Genomic DNA, 23,818 nt, shown 5'->3' on the forward strand with positions numbered 1-23,818 from the left:
CATCATCAAAAAGAAATGCAATAATGGTATAACTACACAAAAAGGATGAGAAACATACGGATATAGACCAAATAGCATATACTGCTATATGGTCCTTATACTGACTGCATAGCCTATGCTAACCTATTAAATAATATTATAGACCAAATAGCATAGACTGTTAATGGTCCTTGTAATGACTGCATATTCTGACCTATTAAATAATGTTACATGCAAATAGCAGTTGCATTACCTGGAAGCACGGCAGAGATCCATGTACATTTCCATACTTCTGCCCCAAGCGGTGTTACTAATGCTAGATATTTGGCGGTAATTTCGGGCTATAAAGGGGTAATGACACTTGCATGGGTTGTCACTAGGGTTCACTACAGCCTGCTGTAACACCAGTGCAATAGTTGAACGTTCATTGAAAAGGACTGACACTAACATTTCAACACAATACAACTCACATGTCAATCAACATCAACCTATTTTATTGGAGACATACATAAGGTGTAACTATCAAAATCAGTTCACACAGCAACACAAAGGCACAATTTTATATTATTTTCTAAGGTGGCAAATTAATTAAATTTCCAGCTTTTTCATTTCCCTTCCTTTTCAGACCATTCCTTGTAGCCTCCAACGAAGTTACAGGCCCTGTACATGGAAAAAAAGAGTACAATTATACATGAAATAGAAAATACTGTTTGTAGCTGCTTATACATATGGATGAGTGAAATGCAGAAGGCACATTTCTTGCCATAACCTTGCTTAAATAAGACCGGTTGCTTGAGCAATGCAATCTCATACCACCAAGGCCTTCCATTGCTGAGTGAATGTGAGTCAGCTTTCAAAATAGTAATATTTAATCTTAGCTAGATAACGACCTCTTCACTGAGGCTATCACTTTGCTAATGATCTAGTGACTGAGAAGGTCTCTGCAGGTAATCAATCACACTGTACTGCTGGACATAAATTAAGTTCATACTTTTCAAAGCCAAGGCTTCTGGCCTTCTGTGTGGCTACTGCCCCACGACGGCCCATCTGGCAGTGGAAGATGAGGCTAGGGGAGTTGAGAGGGGGCTTCGGAACGCCAAACTTCTGCTGAAATGCTGCTGCATCCAGAGCCATGTCATTCTCTACCTGGTCCACTGCAAATGAGGAAATAATACAGGAAAGAATAAAAAACGATTTTAATGTTTGCATGTTTTATTTTATCACAGAGGCAACTTTATTGTTTTGATATAACCCAGGTATATATGCATTTCACTTTGTCTGCAGAAGATATGAGCCTAAAAACAATAGCCTACAAATCCAATCCGAAATGCATTATTATTTTCTTTACAACTTTCATATGCTTAGAAGATTACATTTGTGTAGGATAAACTATTTATTGAAACGCATAGTTAGAAACTAAGCGAAATTATGAACCTGGTATATGAATGGAACCTGGTATGCGTCCTCGATCCACCTCCTCTTTGGAACGAACGTCAACCAACACGAGTTCTTTGCACTTCTCCATCAGGTCTTTGAGATCATTGTAAGAGATTTCTGAAAACACACACACACACACACACACACACACTCAAAAACTGAACTATATGCATAGAGGGCTATGGGTGTCGGAATATTAGGGCTTGAAGGCTACCTATACCTAATCCTCTCCTGCCCATAACTTTTTAGGATTTCTGTTTAGGGAATAGCCTAATGTCATATAAGCACATTATATTCCATGTCAGTAACGTTGGTGTGCGAACGGAAAAACAGATTTGTAGGCTAGGCTACTAATTATGTTGCCAAGTCATCTCTTGAGAGCAACTCTAACTTTAATGAACTGTTGCTAAGTTACTGTTGTTTGCCATTCACAGATTTTATGAGGAACATAACATTTTATATAATATTTATATAATACTTACAGAGTAAGTCAGCTTTTAAATAGACTTGAGAGTTACCTGCAACTGCCATGCTGTTTTTTGGACGATTTGGTGTTAACGAAGTCACAGTCATAGAAGCCTGTCGGACAGATGTATCTACTTCCTCGTCCACTGTCCAAATCAAAGATCCTCGATAATCTCTCTGGTTAAAGCTTCACCATTGGTCCACATTAGTATGACATCACTACATAGAAACCAATAGAGAGTCATGTTGTACACTTCCTGTTGCTGTTGTTTTCGTCTCCATCTTTACTTTACACACGTGGGAACGAACGGTCTTAGCTCATAGAAAAGAAATTTAGGCGTGCACAGCTAAACCAGTTTTAGCGCATTGCTTTGATACGACAAGAGGACTGAGACAATGCAGCTTTGCAGTGTTTGTAGCGGTCAGGTACCGAAATATCGGTGCCCAACATGTCTCGTCAGATAGTGAGTAGGCTAACATGATCGTTATTGTGACAATCCTTTGTCGACTGTTATACATGTACCAGAGCCCGTCTACTTATTAGACATTCTCTGCATGTGCGTTCATAGTGGAACCGTCTTAGTTTTGATATTCTCATGTCCACAAATATTGTTGTTTGTGTGTGAGAAGCCATTTTCAGACAGCGAGAGGGAAGGACAGAAAACGGGAATGTGTGTATGCTAGATCTTTAAGAATCAGAATCTGAATAACAGATTTCCAAACGGTACTGTAGGTTTTCGACAAGCTAAATGAATCATTATAATTTATGAAGGCCCAAAGCCAGCAGCACCCTTTTTTAGCTAGGATCCCATAAGGTCAGATATTTATACATGTCTACCCTCATCATTATGTTAAAAATATGACACTTTTCTATGTTTCACTTTTCAGTTGTTCCCTTAATTGCTTCAAGACACATAAAGGTGAGTTCACATGAGGTGTTTGAGCCATGTTAAATTTCACATTGTGTTCAACACTTGGGGTGGAACCGTTCCGCAGCAAGAAGCTTTCTGGGGTTTCATCCACAACACTAAAAAGTTAGTCCACAACAAATGCTTTCTTCACTCCAATGATCTTCCCATGTCTTTTACACAGATAGCTGTGAGCCTGTGAAGTTAAAGGAGTCAACATGTGATCAAAATCAGTCACATACTGCTGGTAACTATATAGACAATTCCCTCTTTATTCAATTTCAGTTTTTAACAATTCTTAAATATTAAGTCCACGCATTTATTTTAGCCAGAGAACCTTGGACACCAGGGGATCTCCTGGATGAAGATGGCCAGAATGATATGGTTCCTGCAGACATACTTCAGAAACTTGGTAAAGAAAATACCATATTTCCCCCACATATATTTAGTGCCAACCGAGTTGAATGAACACCCGCCACTGCCAAATGCTTATAATATGAATGTGTTGCTTGCTGTAAGTCTTCCTTTTTAATGTCAGCATGAAGAGGGCTTCTCTCTGAATTCTCTCTCTGGGTGGCTTGCCCTGCTGTTGCTACTGCTGCTGTACTGCAGTTCACAGCTTTGCTTGATCAGTCAGCTACATTTTATGGATTGCTTCTCCTCAATACCCTAATTATACAGTTTAAATATCTCAATAAATATCTAATCAAGGGTGGTAACTCTTAGCCAAATGAATCTCCACGATGGCCGGTAGCAATGCATACTGCATAACAAAAGCTGCTTAAACTTTCATGAATTCACTATGAGTTAATGGACAAATAGCCACTGATCACTGAAAGCTGTTGCATTTTATGAGAGAACCAAGCAGGTAACCTTTCTAATTAAGTACTAATGATTAGTGTGTAACGTAACAGTGTCCTCTGCGCTATCCGTGAGCACCCAGAAGTCCATAGATCTTTTCAGCATGGCATTTGCTTGTCTGATGTGACTTCCAGTAGGGCTGTGGCCTCTGAAGTTAATTGGGAATATTTCATCAGCTCAGGCGTGGTTATTTCTGCCATATAACAAGCTCAGATGAGCTCACAATTTTGACAGGTGAATATGAAATGCCTGGTCCACGCTGTCATATCTCTATTGCTTATCCTGCCACGCAAGTGTCTTGCATCGTTGTGTGTTTAGCTCAGATGATGCAGAAGATTAAGACTTGTTTCTCTTTGGAACAGGTGAGTCAGAGAATCTTAAAGACTTGCTCCGGAACCCCCACCTCAGACAACTCCTGGTTGCCGTGGATACTGCAGGGAACAAGGTTGATGTTATGAAGACAGCTATGCAGGAGCCGTTGTTTGTGGAATTTGCTGACCAGTGCTTGAGAACTGTTGAACCCAACGACACAGAGGATCACTGATCAGAAAGATAATTGTTCCTCTCGAGACTTTCTCAAGGACTATAAGAGAAGACCCGTATGACTTATATGGAAGACACCAGCTGCCCATGTTGGTTGACCTGCATTAACTCCTCGCAATGACTTCTGTAACCGTGTAGACATGTTTGAATTGTCAATCATTCTCTGAAACTCTGGAATGGCATGGACAACTGGCTATGAAAGCATTAACCGGTCTGTCCTGTAGCCATGATGAAGAGATTGTGAATGAACTAGGCTGACTCCATCAGGTAAAACATTCAAATATAATGGCCAGAAACTACAGTATATCATTGTAATTACAGTCCATCCATGCACCTGTGCTTTTGTGGAAAGTGGTTATGTTTACTGTTTGGCTGCTGATTGGGTTTGTGCTTCCTTTAAATTCTACACATTGTAAATGTTTTCCCATCCACTGTCTGATTAAACTGTGTTGCTCTCAGCAAACACACATCGGCTTAGTTTAACGGCATTGCTAAGCCGTCGGAGAGGTGTTGGTTATTTTCTGGGAGAATCCGCATCTACACTCTCATGAGTCACAAGTCTTTACTTCAGCCTGCCACTGAAGCGTTATGAAATGACCTTTTTAAATTGTTTCATTCATTTAATGGAATTGGTTCTGACGTTGTCCAGATTGTTTTGTTTATGAGATAACGTTTTAAAACGACTGTAAAACTGCTATGTGAAGAGCACCCTAATTCTTCACTTATGAATGCTCAAAATAATGTCAATGTTTAACCTGAAGATTATTAAGTAGTACGTGCCATTGGGTCTTCGAGATAAAAAAAACGACTCTAAAATAGGGTAAAAAAAACAACTTTGAGAAGTCCATTTCACATTTGAGAATATTGCACGTGTTTGTTCAGGTGGCATACTTATTGCCTGCTATTGACTAGCATTTGTCTGACTGTGGCTGAATAAAAACGATTAAAAAAAAAGTATGCTCTGTGTGTACTGATTCTGTCTGGTCTGGAGTGTCTTAGGTTGTCTATTGAGTGTTTGTGTCTGAGCAGAGGAATGAACAGTGTGATGTCTCTGAGGATGCTCTGAGCTTTTTTCCTGCAGCCTTGTGTGCAGAGTGTCCATGGATGGGAGGTTAGCATCAATGATTTTCTCTGCAGTCTTTAGAACTCTCGGAAGGGCCGTCCTCTCTGCCTGGGTGGTAATCCCATACTAGACAGTGGTGCCATTTGTGAGAATGCTTTTATGAGTCCCACACCATGTACGTTTTATCTTTTAGATACTTAATACTTTGTTGTTTATGGTTTATAACAAAATCCACATTGTGTACGATTAGTGGGAAACAATCAGGGTGAAAAACAAGACAGATCAATGAGGCATGAAGTAAACAATTACTTTTTATTGATAAGGTCTCAGAAGAGTCTCCAGTAAGTGTAAGAATCATCCTTCAATACTGATTTGGTACATCTTGACATCCATAATGAGGCTCTTCACAGTGGATAGAATCCATGTCTACGGTTTTGGGATCTAGAACAGCAACATTTTCTCTGCGTTTCGAAAGGAAACTAAAACAAACGAAACCCCAAAAAATAAAAACATCAAACTTGGGATCGATATTGTATAGCTCAGGGAGATTGGTGTGTCACAAAATTCTAGAGTAATAATACCAGCTATAGGTTTGCACATAACAAGCCACTTCCCATTAGAAATATAAAACTTGATATTATGAACATTTCTCTAGTGTGCTGCAGAAAGGTAAGGCTATACACTGTACATACAGATCTATCTCGAAAAAACAAGTTTCACAGTTTTAAACTTTATTTAAAGTATAAACCATTGTTTTAAAACACTTTACATAAATTACTTTTTTGTCTGTGACTATAATTTGCCTATGAGCAAATCCAACTTAATATAAAAACTTAATGAACATTTCTTACATATATTACAAAATAAAATAAACTCATTCACCGATGCGCAGGAATTGCAATAAAGGTGGTGACTCTTGTGATTGTCATAGAGTACTACTAATAATAATAATAATAAATAAATTAAAAAACAATAAAATAAAATAAATAGCTTCTGGTAATTGTAATTTCTATCTGGATAAATTGCTAGTGTGTGTGTGTGTTTGTGTTTTTTTCCAAGTTCTCTGTACAGAAGTGCTCTGGTGAAGATCTCACGATTCTACCGCGACAGACAAACAAACTATCGCTTACAGAGTACACCCTGAACTTCAGTGCTAGCTGACACAATGTTAACTTTTTTCTCCCTATTTCAAAATGAACAAACGTCTGACATTATGTACTGCAAATATAGCCATCATTTTTTTGTTATTATTATTATTTCTTTCTAAAAAGCTCTTTTGCTGTTTTCCTTGACTATTTATTTTTTTAATTTATTTTAAAATTTTATTCCTAAAGGAAAAACAAAAGGTTTGTTCTTGGTGGGCCGCAGCAGTTGACAGTTCTGTTGTTGTGAAAGTCAGGCCTGAGTCTGATGTTCCATCTTCTTCATCTTTTGTTATTGTTGCTGATAATTTTCTTGTTCATTTGCAGATTTGTACATACAGACTGGCTTTTACAGCAGTTCTGGAGTATTCCTTTGATCTGTAGGAGCCAAGGTCATGTCGAAACTCACCACATCCACCAACATCCTTGTGATGACCCAAGAAATATGGGCAAAAAATATCAATTCTTTTTTAAAAAGGGGATTCTTCATTTTTAAGCAACAGTTGTGTGTTTTTTTCTTTCAACGTTCATCAGTAGTTTTTTTTTCTAGTCCATTTTGTTGAAAAAAAGTCTTTTAAGTTTCCATTTCAACTTTTTTTTTGCCAGTGGCAGTAATTATAAGTGTTCGTTAAGAGTTCTTCTTAAAAGTCCCTGCAGCGTTCAGAGTGTTACCCCGTTTGTCTGTTTATTCTCCGTGGGAGAGGAGGGGTACATAGTAAAGGACAGGAGTGAGAAGGAAGAGAGGAGAGGTTGATAGTGAGAATGAAATACAGAGAGAGAGAGGGAGAGAGAGGGAGACAGAGAACGGGGTATGAGAATGAGAGAGCAAAAGGAGAAGAGGGAAAGCAAGAAATAGCTAAAAGTAAAGGAGTAATTTTTTTTCAAGTCTGTTGGGCTGTTACCTCTTCCCCATCTCATTCTGTCTCAGGAACTGGATGTTGGTGCTACTGTCGGCCAGCTGCGGGTACTGCTCCACGGGCAGCACGTAGTAGCCGTCGTAGCCCTGCACCTTGCCCGCCGACGATAGCAGCTGCTGCCGCTCGCCCTCTGTCCAAAGCCGGCTGCCCTCCTTGCCATCCCGCGCCCGCTGCTGCTCCCGTGCCCACGCGCCAGCCAGTGCCCTCTGTCGCGCCAGCTCCAGCAGGCGGGCGCGCTCCTCGTCCACCACGTCGGCGGCGAGGCCGTAGCGCACGCTGAGGGCGAGCGCGGGCACACGGAACTCCACGGTGACGCCGCGGCGCGAGCGCCCGCTGACGGTGACGTTGATGCCGCTCTCCAGCGCCTTGCGCCCGTTGGTCAGGCCCAGGGCCAGCAGGTCGCTGTCGGCCGAGCCCACCTTGACGAAGAAGTGGCAGTCGCGGCCGTCCTGCGTGTAGTGCGTGCCGTCCAGGTAGATGGCGTTGTTGAGCACCAGCGCCACCTTGCGGCTGTCCTCGCTCGCCATGCTGGAGGTGCCCGCCACCACGCGGCCCTCCTTGACTGCCAGCATCATGCCCCGGCCGATGATGGGCGTGCTGGTGCCGAACCAGTGGCCCGGCCGGTCACGCCTGCCCCGGCGTTCCTTGTTCAGCAGCTTGCCCTCCAGAGCCATGAAGGCCTGGTTATGTCTCTCTGCTGCCTGCTGCACTCCAGTGATCAGCTGTGGAACACAAAGGCATGGGAATAATATAGCAGGGCTTACGCTAGCTCACTGGAATAATATAGCAGGGCTCACGCTAGCTCACTGGAATAATACAGCAGGGCTCACGCACGCTAGCTCACTGGAATAATATAGCAGGGCTCACGCACGCTAGCTCACTGGAATAATATAGCAGGGCTCACGCACGCTAGCTCACTGGAATAATACAGCAGGGCTCCGCCACGCTAGCTCACTGGAATAATATAGCAGGGCTCACGCACGCTAGCTCACAATAATATAGCAGGGCTCACGCACGCTAGCTCACTGGAATAATATAGCAGGGCTCACGGTAGCTCACATTCATTCTTTCATGTATGTGTTTGATGTGTTTGGAGGAGACGCTGTTACTGAAACCCACCTGGCCATTCTCTGCATCCTGGCTGGCGAGTAATTCATACGGTGGATCCACAAAGTACTGAGTATGTTTGGGGAAACCAGCAATGATGTTACTGAGTTGGAAACCGAACATTAACAACCAGCTCTTCACATCTGTAAGACAGAGGAAAATGATATTGATAAAGTACAGGTGCATGATTACAAAATGTATAATATATGTAGGAGAGTTCAATCATATGGTTGCATGACATAACTTAAAATAATATTTTAATTAAATAATGTCTGTAAGGTATGAAATAGTCCAAATAAAAGGCCATGTGTAAGATTACCCGTGACATAGTTCTTAGTGTCCAACATGTCACTGAGGGGGTTGTTGTTCTTGAACATGTAGAGGTTGAAAGGCGCCAGCTCCTTGTCAATCTTCTGCCAGATGCCGTAGTCCGGCGAGGTCCAGCGGGCCGCCAGCACATCGTAGTCCCGCTGCGTGAAGTGCACCAGCTTGGTCAGTGGGTCGTAGAGTCCCCCGTGGAAGCCGACCACCAACTGGAACTCTGGGTTGGAGTCGAGGTAGACCTCCCCGTAGGCCGTATACTGGACCTGCTTGATCATCTGCCCGTTGCTGCTGAAGACGGCCAGCGGCGTACCGGTGTTGTCCGAGGCGATGTAGTACTCCTCGCCGCTGCTGACCTCCATGGCGAACAGGTGGCCCTGCAGGTCATAGTAGAGCGAGGAGATCTCCGAGCTGGAGTGGTTGAAGATGTGTGTGACGCGCGCCGGGTGGGTCAGGTCGGCGTAGAAGAACTGCAGGTGTTGGCCCAGGCTGTTCTTGGAGGAGACGCGTCGACCCAGTCCGTCGTAGCGGTACTGGACGCTCCAGCCACCGCTGCTCCCGCTGCCACTGCTGCTGGCCCCTCGGCTGTAGGCGCGCGCCAGCTGGCCCTTGGAGTTGTACTCGAAGACGTCCAAGCCGCGCTGGCTGAGGAAGCCGTCCTCGTCCAGTCGGTACTGGACATCGCCGAGGCGCGTGATGCGGTCACGCAGGTCGTAGCGGAGCGGCGTGAGCCGGGCGCTGTTGCCGGGGTTGAGCAGGTGCAGGTTGCCGTTCAGGTCGTAGCTGTAGCGCCAGGTGGACCAGTCGTTGACCTTGACGCCGCTGAGCTGCCCGTCGCCATCGTACTCGTAGCGGTACTGCGTGGTGTTGGCGTACGGCCCGATCTTCAGCTCGCGCTTGACCACGCGGCCCATGCTGTCGTACTGGACCGTCATCCAGTACATGAGCGAGCGGAAGATCTCGTACTGCACCTCCTTGATGCGGCCGTGCGTGTCGAAGTGCTTGCTGAGCGTCATCACCGCCGTGGTGATGATCTGGTTGATGTCGTAGTAGATGACGCCGAACTTGCCGAAGTGCTCGATCTTGCCGGAGATCTCGTCGTAGCGGTAGAGGTCAACGGGCAGCGGCGTCTCGCTGATGACCGGTTTCATGCTGGCGATGCGGAAGCTGTTGTCGTGGTAAGTGTAATCGAAGCGCGCGTTCACCATGCCCTCCTCGGAGAAGCGGTAGATCTGCTTGTCCACCAGTGGGCCCACCTTCCGGTAGCGGATTGTGCAGGAGAAGCCGCCGCTCTGCAGGTTGACCATCTTGAGCACGCCGGTCGTCTCGTCGTAGCCGAAGGTGACCGCCGTGCTGTCGTAGAGCACCTCCGACAGCTTGGCCAGCTTGCCGTACCTGTACAGCACGCGCCGCCCCGTGCCCAGGAAGTGGACAGCCTGGGGGCAGCCGTCCTCGCTGAAGTCATGGATGACCGAGGCGTTGCTCTCCGGCGGGTTGTAGGTGTTGCGGATGTATCCTATAGAGACGTGGGTGAACATGGTGTGGCGGGCCACGCTGGGCATGGTCACTGCGGTCACCCGACCCGTCGCGTCGAACTCGAAGATATACTGCCTCTGGCTCTGAAGCAGCAGCACCATGGACTGCAAAAGACAAATGGGACGACACAGTATCAGCATTACTGTGAGTCATCATCATCATCAACATCATCAACATCATCAGCAGCTCAAGCTAAGGTTAAACTGTATTTTTTTTTCCCAGCCCAAACATAATTTGGACAATCAGTACTGACATTAATTACTATAATATTCCCCCAGGCCTCAGACGTGGAGGTTTGTTTTTGTCTGGACTGAATAACGCATCTGTAGTAATATTTGTGCATTTACTCGGCGTAAGCTGAATATCTTCCCCCACCACAATTAGTTCTGATTTATTATGACAGGCTGCTAGGCTCAAACTGCTCTTGACGAACGATGTTTATCTCCTAATTGTTTGTCACGGCAGTCAGCAAATAGCCTGCGCTGTTCCCGTTTTTTAATTACCACCCTGGTGGAGTGGCGCATTCATAATCCAAAGCAAAGCAACCCCCTCTCCCACCCAGATGTACTAGCCCCCCAGCACTCCTGTTTTACTAACACAGCTCCATCCTGTGCCATTATCCAAAGGTAGGGTCCCTTCTGGTGAGAGGGTGCTGGTATTTGAGCTCAACGGCCAATCAAATCTCCTTCCAATGCTACTGAGCCACTGTGTTGATTGGCTGGAATTGTTTACGGTTCATTCTAAGCCGTTTTGTTTGTATTCAGTCCTGCCACTGTAAATAGAAAACAACCAAAACAATTTTGTGTACACACTGCGGAGACAGAGGAGTAATTTGCTAAATTTGACAAAAAAGTGTACTTGATTAGAGTCAGGGACTACCCCTTTAAAAACACTGCCATAAGAACCCCTCCATGCCCACTGAGTCCCTCCTGGTCCTCCTCACCTTGTCCAGGTAGCTGTAGCTCCACACCTTCCCGTCCACAAAGGAGCGGGAGAGGATCCGCCCCTGGGGGTCGAACTCGGTGCGCTCGCTCATGCTGCCCCGCTGCAGCCCCACCAGCTGCCCAGTGGTGGAGTACGAGACGTTGACCACGGCCAGGTTGCTGCTGGGCTGCCAGATGGCCGGCCGGCCCTGGGCGTCGTAGGTGATGCGAAGCGTGAACTTGCGGTGGTCGTCGTAGACCTTCTCCGTGCGTGTGTTACGGTCAAAGTCAATGGAGAGCAGATTGCGGCCATGTGCCTATGAGAGAGACAGATAGAGAGATGGAGAGAAAAGGGGAGATGGAGAGAGAGATGGAGGGAATGAGAGAGAAAGAAAAAAGAGTAAGTGAGAGAAAGAAAGGGGGAGAGGAGAGAGAGAGAGAGAGAGAGAGAGAGAGAGAGAAGAGTGTTAAAGGTCAGCTGAGATTGTAATGGAGATATAGAGGCAATGTGTTGAATGTGATGGCCTCTTGATATGAGTTGAGGAGGCGTGCCGTAGACATAGACCAGTTGAACTGGAATGATTTTCAAAGCCTGGGTCAGTAATTCAGGTCTTTGACTTCCTGCTCTATTTGATGTAATATGCTTTGACCAGAAAACAATTCAGCATTTAAGAAAAATTACATGGATTTCAATTACCCACATATAAATGTTTTGTTTACCTCTGTTTCACACAAATATAATATAAAATGTATTCTAAGTATTAAAAACAAATGTAAAGATATACAAAGCACAGAGCAAGAGAACATTTTAATTCTTTAGGCACTATTCCTAATCTCAATGTTTATATCTGTTCCTAATCCTAATTGTTCCGAATCATAATCTCAGTCTTTATATGGGCTCACCCTCAGTTTCCTGCCGAACACGGTCACTTTGCCCTTGGTCAGCTCTTTGCGTAGGCGCCACTCGATGGAGTTGAGGCCGTTGTCCGTGGGCAGCGTGATGTTCCGCCGCCCGATGGTGGGGCTAACCGACCCCGCCAGGATGTGTGGCTCCGTGTGGTAACTGATGCCCATCCCGTTGGCATACATCACCCTCATGGTGCCATTGTTACACAGCTGGTAGGTGTTCCTCACTTGGTCTGCAGAGAGGAATTGTGGGTAGCGGGGGGAAAACATGGAAGAAAACAAGGGATGGGACCACAGAGATAAAAGCTTTTAAATTCAAATGAAGTCAACAAAGTTGAAACCTCTGCTTACATTGCGTGATACCACTCTAATCAGTTTAACCTTTACATCAAGATACAGTCTCAGTCTTTGTGCTCGAAGAGCGATCCTGTGTGTGCACACAATAGATAAGGATCAGGCTTCAACACTCAGTGGTCTTCAGAAGGTCTCTGGTTGTTCATGTTCATTGTTTTAAAAAATGGTTATCAGATAACGCAGTCTGTCTGGGAGGCAGCTTGAACAGAGCAGTGATGATATACCGCGTAGAGAAAGCCCTGCGGCACCTCACTGAGCTCCCGACTTGGAAATGGATGTAGTGCTTTTAGATATCGTATTCATAAGGATGGTGTCGGGAGGTTCATCTTCTACCCTTCATGTGGATCATAATATGAGAGAGAGAGTGCATGAACAACAGTGCGGAGATGGATGGGAGAGAGAGAGAGAGAGAGAGAGAGAGAGAGAGAGAGAGAGAGAGAGAGAGAGAAAGAGAGAGATGGTGCTGTTGTGTGTTGCAAAGACTCAATAAAAGGAGACAGGGGTGCTATGTGTTTAACAGAGAGAGAGAGAGAGAGAGAGAGGCATAACAAGAGATAGAGGAAGAGAAAGAAAGAAAGAAAGCAAGCCCAAGCTGTTTATAAAGTAACTAGCTGCCGAGACACACACATACACACACACACACACACACACACACACACACACACACACACTCCTGAGCTCCTGGACGAGGTGTTTCTAAATGACTCAGCTTGCGCTAGCCAAATAGCGTTCCCACTTTACAGCCCCCAGGGCTCATCCATCCATAAATCCTCAAACCTGGTTCCCCTCTTTTCCTCCTTCTCTCTTTTCTCCCTTCATCCTCCCCTCCAGCCTCTGGGATGTGTAGTTTTACTGAAGGCTGAATTTATTTCCTCTGTAGCCGACCCACTGGGGGGTCATCAAACGAAGGGGGGGGGCATATCAGTCTTCCCAACACACACACCTCGTGCTAAACAGGAAAACTATGTGGAGGGACGGAGTGTGTGGAGGCAGACTGGCCAGGAGGGTGTACACAACAGCAGGTAATGAGTTTTGCTCTGATGGCATCCATCACAGCCCACAGAGACAGAGAGAGAGAGAGAGAGAGAGAAAGAGAGGTGGGAGGGTAGAGAGAGAGAGACAGAGAGAGAATGGGACTCATGGGGAGAAAAGAGACAGACAATGTGTTTGGGCCTCACACTCAAATAGACACACACACACACACACACACACACACACACACTCAGGGGGAGGTGAAAGTGATACAGTGTCAGCGGTTTTTCTTCAGTATGTTCCGGAACCTTTGTGTGACTGTGTGTGTGTGTGTGTGTGTGTGTGTGTCCTGAATGAACCTGAAAGGCTTCGGCTGCCACTCTCATCACAATAACTTGCCGCACAGTCTGCAAAAATCCTCTAAATAACTCGCACTTCAAAGCGCCGCTTGGCATGTCACATACAGCTCTGTTAAGCATCCATCACAAATCCTTCATCACTGCAACCTAATGAGAACTCTTAACAGGATCTTACACATAAAGGGCTTCGAAATGATTTGGGATTACACAAAATTAATGATAATCTCATCTAGGAGTTTTTACGAATGAGAATGCTTATTAGGTGGCTGGGTGACTGGGTAGAGGCCATGTTACAGACATATCATTGTGAAACTGGATAATTGTTGGGGGGAAAGACAGACTGGAGTGGGATGTTGAGTCTTAGCGACTTCTTGAAGAAGGCTGTACACTTATAGCCTTTTAATGTGAAATGCCTTCTTTTATTTTTTGCCTTTTATTTTTTTATTTATGCCTTCTTTATTGCACAGCACAACTAGTATTTAAAGATCAATGATTAATGATTAATGAATAAAGACAAATAAACAATAACATATATTTATACCTTGAGAGATTTATGCATGATTTCTTCTCTTGCTCTTGAGGTGGTATATTATGTATGTGTATGTGTCTACCCATCTTCCATTATTTATAGACCCTTTCAAGAGAGTTCCATTATCAGCATCATAGTTGGCCCCACAAGGCTTCCGTTTTAACATTCCATAATGTTATCTTAATGCAGAGGAAGTAGATTGGGAACCAAACGTTCAAGCATTGTTTTTGTTTTTATTGTTGAAAGGGTCTATTCAAATCTGCTGAGAGATGCCTAGCTGTGCACATGTGAGATGTATTGCACTGAACTGCTTCCTGGACAGCAATTGAACACTTTCCTTTCTCAGAACTGGTAAGGAAAGAGCAGGCCGCTGATGACCTTGCCTGACCTTGTACGACAGTGTAGGATGCCTCGACCGAGGAAAGGTTGGTGATGACGGTGACGTCGTCATCGCGGTTGGAGCTCTCGATGTCGATGTTGATGGAGCGCTCGATCTCGCGGTGCAGGCTCGTGACCATCCCCGTCGGGTAGGTGACGTTGGTCAGGCGGCCCTCGCTGTCGTACCTGGAACAGGCACAGAAGAGCGGAGAGGGGTCACCTCTACTGTTATGGAGCTGGTGGCATTTGCATGATCCGTTTGAGTCAACTTGGGATCAGCTGTCAGAGATCTACAGAAATCTTCAAACAAGCAATTTGACCTTTGACCTATGGCGCAGGTCAGGTTTTCAAATCAGAGAGATCTGGGCCAGAGCTAGACCAGATGATAGCCAGAACTGAGCCAGGTCAGGATGTGTTCAACAGCACAGCTGGTATCAGGCTTGTGTTGACTGAACTGAAAAACATTTCTGTGTCCTATTAAAGGCTTGGATCTGGAACACTAGACTAACATAGAGACTTAGTCTGACATCACTGCATTCTAATTTGTGAAAAAAAATAAAATAATCTGAAAAACTTTAGTTCAGAAGATATTTTTATAAATGTGATCACCCCCTTCCTTGCCTAATTATGTTCCTGTGAGCTGCTAGCGGCGGGCATGTGGTACAGAAATGTGGTACACACACACACACATATTGCGTGTGTGTATAGAGCATATTGGCGACACAGTTTGATTCAGGATTGGAGCGAGCCAGCCAGCACTGCTGGGATCACATGACAGATAGACGTCTCCCAGGGAGTATGTCTCCATACTGGCGCGACAGGGAAACTCACTCTCTGAAGGCCTCTCTTTCTCTCCCTCCCTCTCCCTCCCTCTCCCTCCCTCTCTCTCCCTCCTCTTCATCTCTCTCTCTCTCTCTCTCTCTCTAGGGAGTGATGGTATGGTGTGGAGACACTGTCATTGATCTGTCACCAACTGAAAGATCTCTCTCCAAGGACAGCTGAGTGCTGGGAATAGCCCTTTCTGCGGCGTTCTGCACACTGGCACCTGGTAACGGTTGAGGAAGTGCGATGGGGGAATGCGCAGTTACACAGAGGGACACTAGAGGGCAGCAGTGCTACACAGATCCTTCCATTTCATCGGGCCAGTTGTCGGAGAAACGAACTTCAAAAAAGCCTGATTTAGATTCCTCTGGCAGCATACAGAGGTTTTGATAAGTCAAAACAGCCACCATTAAATATATACAAATGATCAAAGCAATATAGATTACATTTTACATGCCCTCCTGAATGCCTAGCCTTTTGCTTGTCCTGGTTTCTCTCTCTCTCTCTCTCTCTCTCTCTCTCTTTCTCTCTCTCTCACATTTTTCATCCGTCTCTGATATAATTATTTCACTTTACCTTTTCCTCACCTTTGTCGTTTCTCTGTCTCTCTGTCTACCTGTCTGTCTGTGGTGTCACTCGTGTCCTTCTCGTTTTGGCAGTGTGCACTCTGCGCACGCACTGTGTTAGCGGGGGGGGGGGGGGGAGGGAGGGAGGGTTGGGCGCTCAGAATAGCAGGCAGGTTTGCTTCTGTTCCTGCCTGCAGAGCGGTGGCTGTAGGTGGCGGCTGAAAGACGAGCCTCGGCAGATAGCACTTGATGGATTTGTCTCCAATTGTACCGGAGTTCAGCAGGTTTTAGGGCCAGATTCAATCCACATACTCATGTGCATGATCTGTGTGTACACTTTTGTGTACGTGTACAGGTGCTGCTTACTTTGCAAATATTAGACACAAACAGGCACACACACACACACACAACTTTCATGTAAATGAAAATCCACAAACATATAAAGAGAGATACACAAGCAGGTTAGTCTAAACACACCCAGTGTGGCCATGCCCACACAAACACACACACACACACACACACATATTTACAGAGACGGCCACTCACTCATAGAAGGTGGTCCATCCTGTCTCGTCGGCCTTGATGGCCAGCAGGCCCGTGCTGCCGCTGTAGCCCAGCTGCACGATCTCACGGTTGAGCGCTGACACGGAGCGCAGGCTGCCGGCCGGGTCCAGTCCCAGCGTCACCACCTGGTTCTCGGGCATGAGCACCAGCCTCAGCAGGCCTGCCGATCCGCCGCCACCTCCGTCGCGGCGCACGCGCAGCGTGTTGTTGGAGCTGTCGGCGATGGCAGCGAGGAGTCCGTCGGCGGCGTAGGTGAAGTTGTACAGCGGCTCGCCGGTCACTAGGGAGATGGTCTGCACATGGAGGCCCTCGTCGTTGAAGACGTAGAGCTCCTGCTCTTTTGGCGAGGCCACCTCGAAGCGTCCAGTCGGCGTGGGCGTGGGCCGGTTGGGCCGTACGGCACGGATGCGGATGTTGTAGAGGTCGGCCACGAAGAGCGTGCCGTCGGGCGAGACGGCCAGCGAGGCCGGCGAGTTGAGGCTGGCATCGGGCGCGTAGCCCTCGTCGCCGGCGAAGCAGTTGCAGTTGACGTCGTCCTTGCAGTCGCACTCGGACGCGGCGCCGGCCAGCAGCGAGATCTCGCCGCCCGTGGACACCTGCCGCACGCGGTTCAGCCGCTTCTCGTCCGTCTCGGCCACGTAGAGCGTGCCGTCGTGCGAGATGGCGATGGCCATGGCGCTCTCCAGTGCGGCGTGGATGGCCAGCTTGCTGAGCGAGTAGTCGATGCCCGGCACCTGGCAGTGCATGGGCCGCCCGGCGATGATGCTCACCTGGTGGTTCTCGGTGATGCGCAGGATGACATTATTCTCCAGGACGTACAGAGAGTTGTCCATGGGGTTCACCGCCAAGTCTGTAGGCCACTCTAGCCGCACCTGTGAAAGCCACAGTGACACAGCGCGTCATGAAATTCAGGGCGGGTTGCACCAACATGTTTTAACTTTTAAACTGGATTAAATCATGGTTTAATGATTAATTATGTTGCACCAACCTTAAACCTAGTTTAAATTGAGTTTAAATTAAACTCTGGTTAAATTTAAACCCCAGTTAATCCCAGATTAATTTTCCACTTAAACCTAGATTAAATGCAAGTCTGTTGCACCAGTAATTTTAAACCCAGGATAAAGCTGGACTAGCAGTTTAATTTAAACCACCCCTGGAGGTTTAAGTTAAAAGTTTTCAGTGGTACCAGGGATGTAGTGGAGGCTAAACACAATTAAATGTGTTATTTATTAGACTGCATTTTTATTTGTAATAGGGGTATTAGATATTTAAATTTTTTTAGACATGATTTCGATCATGCTGTTTCCCACATCTACCTTCACCGTTGATGTGCCGTGAATAAGGTTGGGAATAGGCACTCACCAGCCCAGCACTAAACTCTGAGCGTGGTAAACAAAATATATATATTCAGGCAGGCGGATATATTCAGGCAGTAAAAGCCTCGGTAAGAACCAAACTAGATTTTGTTCAAATCTACACACCTATGGCTAACAAACAAACTGATCAACATCTTGGACAATGAGTGTCATCCACTCCACAGCACTATTGTAAAGCAGAAGAGCCTGATCAGCTGGAGACTTCGCTCACTGCCTTGCACAACAGACAGACTGAGGAAGTCAGTTGTCCCCAGGGCCATTGAACTGTTCAATGCTTCACCTAAGGGAAGAGGAGAGATAGACTTCTCCGCATAGTCTGTCTGCCTCTTCACCCCCTCCATGTTTGGATACTGTCTGTCCACTAGCCACTTTTTACCACTGTCTTACTGCCTCACTGTTTGCGTGCTATATTAGCACATAGCCGAACTGTGGCCGCGCCCGCACTTATACCTTTTCTTAATATAGTTATATATAGATATATTCAGATATAGTTTTTTTTATATATATTACCTTGCCTACTCGCTGATATGTCCATATTTATTTTTATGCTGGTCTCTAGACTTTAGTGCACTGTTGGACTTACTCATTTGCACCATCACCATGACACTCACTCACACAGAGCACCTTACCTTACCTTACTATGTAAAGAGAATCACAGGCTCAGTCCCTGCCTCATCCATTGCAAGCGCCTCTTGATTAATCACCCACTATGTGGATACTGTTTTTAGAATTGTTGTGTTATTTAGTATAATTTGTATTTTAGTATATTTAGTATATTCTTTATCTTCTACTGTCCTTATTGCTTGGTTGTGTTTTTTATATTATATACTTTTAATTACTATTTTCTGCTGTTAGTGAATGTGTGTGTGATGTCTGTATGCGACTGAAACCTTGAATTTCCCCTGGGGATCAATAAAGTATCTATCTATCTATCTATCTATCTATCTATCTATCTATTGAAAAATGTAAGGTTCATTTATCAAATGTTATTTTGAAGTATTAAAAAACGTTGTTTTAGAATTTTTGAACGAAATGGTTGGTAATTAGTACATTTACGATATATTTCAAATATTATCTTGTCACGTCAAATGAGCAGCTAATTTATAACACTAATTAGCTTCTTTATTGTAAGTGGTTGATTCTGTGTGAAGTGAGACCATATTTATTCCCGCTGAGTGTTTGGAAACAAACAAAGTGAAGTGGCTCTCTGTGCTAACGGTGTCAGAGATCGGAGGCTGTTGTGGGGACAGGTGAGGACAGTCGAGTGTGTGTGCAGAGGGCTCTTCTAAAAACACACACACCACACCACCAAACCCTCAGTGCTACACAATGACAATGTCACCCCATGTCAAAGTACTCCCCAGAGGGAGGGGGAGTGGTGTTCGCTGTCCCAGAATGCATTACGTGCTCACCTGGCTGACGTCCATGCTGGAGTCGCAGCTGAGGGGCCGCACGGCGGTCAGGTCGTTGGCCCCCAGCAGGGTGGAGATGATTCCGTTCTGGTCGACCTTCCGGATCATGGTGGCGTCCACGAAGTACATGAGTCCATTCTTATCTACTGCAATACCTGATGGGATATGAGAGAGTGTGTGTGTGTGAGTGAGTGTGTGTGTGTGTGTGTGTGTGTGTGTGTGTGTGTGTGTGTGTGTGTGTGTGTGTGTGTGTGTGTGTGTGTGTGTGTGTGTGTGTGTGTGTGTGTGTGTGTGTGTGTGTGTGTGTGTGTGTGTGTGTGTGTGTGTGTGTGTGTGTGTGTGAGACAGAAAGAGAGAAGAAAAGACGAGAGTGAAGGTGAGGTGTCAATCAGAACACACACTGCCCGTTTCATCTCGGCGTCTTGGCAGACAACGGCGTCGGGAGAGACGAGACGTTGACAAATAAACTCTTTGATATGGCGCTAATAACCAGCTGTGCCAGAGGATGGCCCCCCATGCCCCCCATGCCCGCCGAGCCCGCCGAGCGCGCTGCCACCCACAGCCCTGCCTCATTATTCCCCCGCCGCCGCAACACTGCTGCTGAAGCATAATCGAACTCTTGAACTCCACTTGTGTCCTCATTTCTCTCTCTCTCTCTCTCTCTCTTTCTCTCTCTCCCTCTCTCTCTCTCTACCCCACCATCTTCCTTCATCTCTCCCTTTATCTTTTTCATTCATCTCTTTTTTCTCATTAGTCCCCCCCCCCTCCCTGTTGTCTGCGCTCCAGAGTTAACTCTGTGTCATTCGTCTCGTTCTAAATGGCGGAATCGGTTATTTCGGCGGGGCGCTCAAAATAGCAGGGCTGGGGCGCTTGTGTACCACACACACACACACACACACACACACACACACACACACACACACACACACACACACACAGTCAGACGGGTGTAGGTGGCCATTGAGGAGAGGAGGCGGGCAGACTTTGAAGATAGCGCCAGCTCACAGAGAGAGAGAGATGGAGAGATAGAGAGATGGAGAGATAGAGAGATGAAAGACAGGAAAAGTGAAAAGGAAATAGAGAGAGAAAGAGAGGAAACTGAGGAGAGAGAGAATCATAAAAACAGAGAGTGAGGAGAAAGGGACAGAAGGACAGGAGAGACGAAGAGAGGGAGAGAGAAAGATTAAAACGGAGAGAGAGATGAAGAGGGCAACTGTGTACAAGATGGTTGGAAGGAGAAAAGAGAGAGTGATGTGAGAGACAGAGAGAGGGGGAAGAGAAGAAAGGGAAAGAGGATAAAAGAGGGATTAAGGGAACATGCAGAGGATCCAACAGACGAAGAGAAAGAAGGACCAGAGTGAAAAACAAGGGCAGGAAGAGATGAGAGACACAGACCCAGGGACAAAGATGGAATGAGAGAGGGAAGGAGATAGAAAGAAAAAAAAGAAAGACAGGATGAAGAATGGCAAAAGGTTGGTGATGGCAGCTTAGCTGGGGCTGTCTCAGTGGTGCCCGAGTCCAAAAGCTCTTCAGCTCCATGTTGTCTAACACCCCCAAGCTCTCTATTTCTTTCTCTCTCCCTCTCTCCCTCTCTCACTCTCTCTAGCTCTCTATCTCTCGCTTCTCAATTCTCTACCCAAGATGGAAAAATGTGACAGCATGACATCCTTGACAGTTTTGTGTCAGATCAAGAACACACTGTTTTTTTTTTCTCCACTTTTCTCTTTGCCAGTGTGAGAGGGAAAAAACCCCTCCAGTTGGCAGAAACACACACTGGAGGTCGACATATTGATCCTTCCCCTCCAACTTAAACCCTTTTCCCCTTCCAGCTCCACATCATTTGGAGAGCAGCAGCAGCAGCAACAGCTGATGGGTCTTTTGAGCACTGAGAACACAATGACACAGATATGGTTCCTTTTTTCTCACTGCGTGAAATCCATGATCCCCTCCTTATTTTGTGCGCTTAGACATACTATTGAGACATTTTGCCCCCGGGTCCCTAAACTAACATACACCAGTGTTCTAATTCCTGCTCTAATCCCCCCCGCCTCCACCTACCCGTACCTTCAGAGGGTTGTAGCTGTCTTACTTACTGCATTTACTCACAGAAGGAGGGAAAGGCGCACAAGAGACTGCAATTCCCAGCAGCAAACTGGAAAATTAATTAAAATCTCTGGGTTAGGATGTTCCCTCGCTCACGGAGGACTGCGCTAGCAGACACTCTTTATCCATGTTGGGTGTGATGGGGGGGGGGCGGGGGGGGAGGAACGCGGATAGGAAAGAAGTAGCACCTGAGGCTGACTGTGCGCGCATGTGTGTGTGTGTATGCGTGTCTGTGCGTGTGTGTGCGCGTGTGTCTCTCTCTGTGTGAGTATGTGTCTAAAAGCCTCAAGTTCCAGTGTCAAAGTTGCCAAAGGGATGACTATTATACAGCTGGCTGGTTCAGCTAAGTGGCTTAAAGATAGCACCTACGCTTTAATATTCTTTGATTAATTGTCTTCAGGCGATTTCTTTTTGTTGCCTGATCTTTTAATGCGGCATGTCACACGTGTGCCTGTTGCCATGTGCGTATAACATACTATGTGTGTGTGTGTGTGTGTGTGTGTGTGTGTGTGTAAAGTTAGTGCTCCTACTGTATGGAAGACTGCACTAATCAGCAGTGGCTGCTATGATGGACTTCTCGTTCCTCTGGAGGTTTGTTGTCACTTAGTGGATCTGTGAAGGAGCTCAGTGTGACTGCAATCTCATCCCCTGAAATAGAAAGCCACCTACACGCTGGAGTCACTCTCCACTCTGTTCTCGCACCTCTCTCTCTCTCTCTCTCTCTCTCTCTCTCTCTATATATATATATATATATATATGACTATCTCTCACTAGCCCTTCACAAATCTGCGTTTCTCTCCTCTACTCAAAACTGTTCTACCATGCTCTCTGCCACTCTAACTTTTTCGGTACTTCTCTATACTATTTTATTTGCCTTCTCTATACTGTTTTATTTGCCTTCTCTATACTGTTTTATTTGCCTTCTCTATACTGTTTTATTTGCCTTCTCTATACTGTTTTATTTGCCTTCTCTATACTATTTTATTTGCCTTCTCTATACTGTTTTATTTGCCTTCTCTATACTGTTTTATTTGCCGTTGTCTTCTGGCTCCATCTACCTGGCCTGCTGTGCTCTCTCTCTCTCCTCTTTCATTTCAATTATGTATATTTTCCCTTAACATCTTCTCTGCCTCCCTCTCTCTATCAGTCTGCAATCCCACACTCCCTCTGTTCCTCCACAGTCCCCTTTGCCACCTATCGCCTCCCGTTCAGCGCAACTCAATTCAGTTCCACTTCATTTGGGCAGCGTAACAGCATCCACTACGGCACACTTAGGCTTACCCAACCTCACGCTCAGGCTTACCCAACCTCACGCTCAGGCTTACCCAACCTCAGGCTCAGGCTTACCCAACCTCACGCTCAGGCTTACCCAACCTCACGCTCAGGCTTACCCAACCTCAGGCTTACCCAACCTCAGGCTCAGGCTTACCCAACCTCAGGCTCAGGCCAAGGAAGAGTAGTGTATGCAAATCTCTCTCTCCCACTCACTCTCTCTCTCTCTCCCTCTCTCTCTCTCTCTCTTTCTCCCTCTCTCTCTCTCTCTCTCTCTCTCTCTCCGTCAGTCTCTCCATCTCACCTTTGGGGCTCATGAGAGTGGCCTCCACGGCTTTGCCACCGTCTCCACAGCGCTCGTCGAAGGGCAGGCACTGCTCCCCGGTGCCCGCCACCACCTCCGCATTCTCCGCCAGCAGCCGACCACCGGTCAGCGAGCGCACCCGGTAGATCCGCCGCGAGTTGGTGTCGGAGATGAAGAGTGCCCCAGACACTGGGTCCACGGCCAGGAAGTACTTATGGGTCGGGTTGTTACAGAGAGAGAGAGAGAGAGAGAGAGAGAGAGAGAGAGAGAGAGTAAGGGAGAGAGAGAGAGAGGGAGAGAGAGAGCATGAGGTTTTAACGCCACCATTCATCCCACTTCACTGTACTTAACAATTTACAGCACACATTTTCCAAAATACATCTAAACTATAGACTTAATATACAATACTGTAGGTCAGGTAAAAGTGGTCAAATAACCAAATCCAGTTTACAAGAAACGAACATATATATTATAGTACAATACAGCCATCAACACACATAATAGCACAGCATAGAATAATGCTCACACACAATACAGTAAAATATTTCTGTCACAGTGCGAAAAATGTTACGGTGCAATGCATTTGTTTTTAAACATCAACAGAGGCATTACAGATGTGAGGAATCGGGCGTGAGGCGAGAGTGTTGCTGAGCTCACCTGTGTCGAAAATCTTTGTTCCTTCACGGTTGGTTGCGAGCA

At 46.1% G+C, this 23,818-nt stretch overlaps 3 protein-coding genes across 3 annotated transcripts in view; 1 reads left to right on the forward strand and 2 right to left on the reverse strand.

The window, feature by feature from the left end:
* Window positions 1–456: 456 nt before the first annotated feature.
* tstd1 (thiosulfate sulfurtransferase like domain containing 1) lies at window positions 457–2,053 on the reverse strand. The gene is made up of 4 exons (XM_048230691.1): window positions 1,935–2,053; window positions 1,414–1,533; window positions 971–1,133; window positions 457–639 (listed from the first exon to the last, which is right to left on the reverse strand). Exons 1-4 carry the CDS (start codon window positions 1,987–1,989, stop codon window positions 585–587), a joined length of 393 nt encoding a protein of 130 aa, XP_048086648.1. The 5' UTR covers window positions 1,990–2,053; the 3' UTR covers window positions 457–584.
* A 79-nt stretch (window positions 2,054–2,132) lies between these two features.
* znhit3 (zinc finger, HIT-type containing 3) lies at window positions 2,133–5,140 on the forward strand. Its single transcript, XM_048230690.1, has 5 exons — window positions 2,133–2,345; window positions 2,770–2,801; window positions 2,974–3,036; window positions 3,118–3,201; window positions 4,013–5,140. Exons 1-5 carry the CDS (start codon window positions 2,278–2,280, stop codon window positions 4,192–4,194), a joined length of 429 nt encoding a protein of 142 aa, XP_048086647.1. The 5' UTR covers window positions 2,133–2,277; the 3' UTR covers window positions 4,195–5,140.
* Window positions 5,141–5,549: 409 nt separating this feature from the next.
* Window positions 5,550–23,818, reverse strand: part of LOC125286030 (teneurin-2-like) — a 215,446-nt gene continuing 197,177 nt past the window's right edge. Inside the window, 10 exon segments of the mRNA XM_048230689.1 lie at window positions 5,550–8,037; window positions 8,435–8,565; window positions 8,742–10,383; window positions 11,223–11,519; window positions 12,106–12,341; window positions 14,711–14,886; window positions 16,635–17,524; window positions 19,441–19,595; window positions 23,120–23,349; window positions 23,777–23,797. Of these exon segments, the coding sequence (XP_048086646.1) occupies window positions 7,297–8,037; window positions 8,435–8,565; window positions 8,742–10,383; window positions 11,223–11,519; window positions 12,106–12,341; window positions 14,711–14,886; window positions 16,635–17,524; window positions 19,441–19,595; window positions 23,120–23,349; window positions 23,777–23,797 (4,519 nt within the window). The 3' untranslated portion in view covers window positions 5,550–7,296.

The sequence above is a fragment of the Alosa alosa genome, chromosome 21, assembly GCF_017589495.1.
Source record: "Alosa alosa isolate M-15738 ecotype Scorff River chromosome 21, AALO_Geno_1.1, whole genome shotgun sequence".
NCBI classification, from domain to species: Eukaryota; Metazoa; Chordata; class Actinopteri; order Clupeiformes; family Clupeidae; genus Alosa; species Alosa alosa.

Bases quoted from the DNA above. Each gene is read 5' to 3' on its own strand.
- znhit3 (XM_048230690.1), top strand. From the start codon at position 2,278: ATGCAGCTTTGCAGTGTTTGTAGCGGTCAGGTACCGAAATATCGGTGC. The intron at 2,346-2,769 runs GTGAGTAGGCTA...TTCACTTTTCAG, and splicing joins CCAACATGTCTCGTCAGATA to TTGTTCCCTTAATTGCTTCA. The intron at 2,802-2,973 runs GTGAGTTCACAT...TCTTTTACACAG, and splicing joins TTGCTTCAAGACACATAAAG to ATAGCTGTGAGCCTGTGAAG.
- tstd1 (XM_048230691.1), bottom strand. From the start codon at position 1,989: ATGACTGTGACTTCGTTAACACCAAATCGTCCAAAAAACAGCATGGCA. The intron at 1,134-1,413 runs GTTCATAATTTC...CCTCATTTGCAG, and splicing joins AGGTTCCATTCATATACCAG to TGGACCAGGTAGAGAATGAC. The intron at 640-970 runs GTATGAACTTAA...TTCCATGTACAG, and splicing joins AGAAGCCTTGGCTTTGAAAA to GGCCTGTAACTTCGTTGGAG.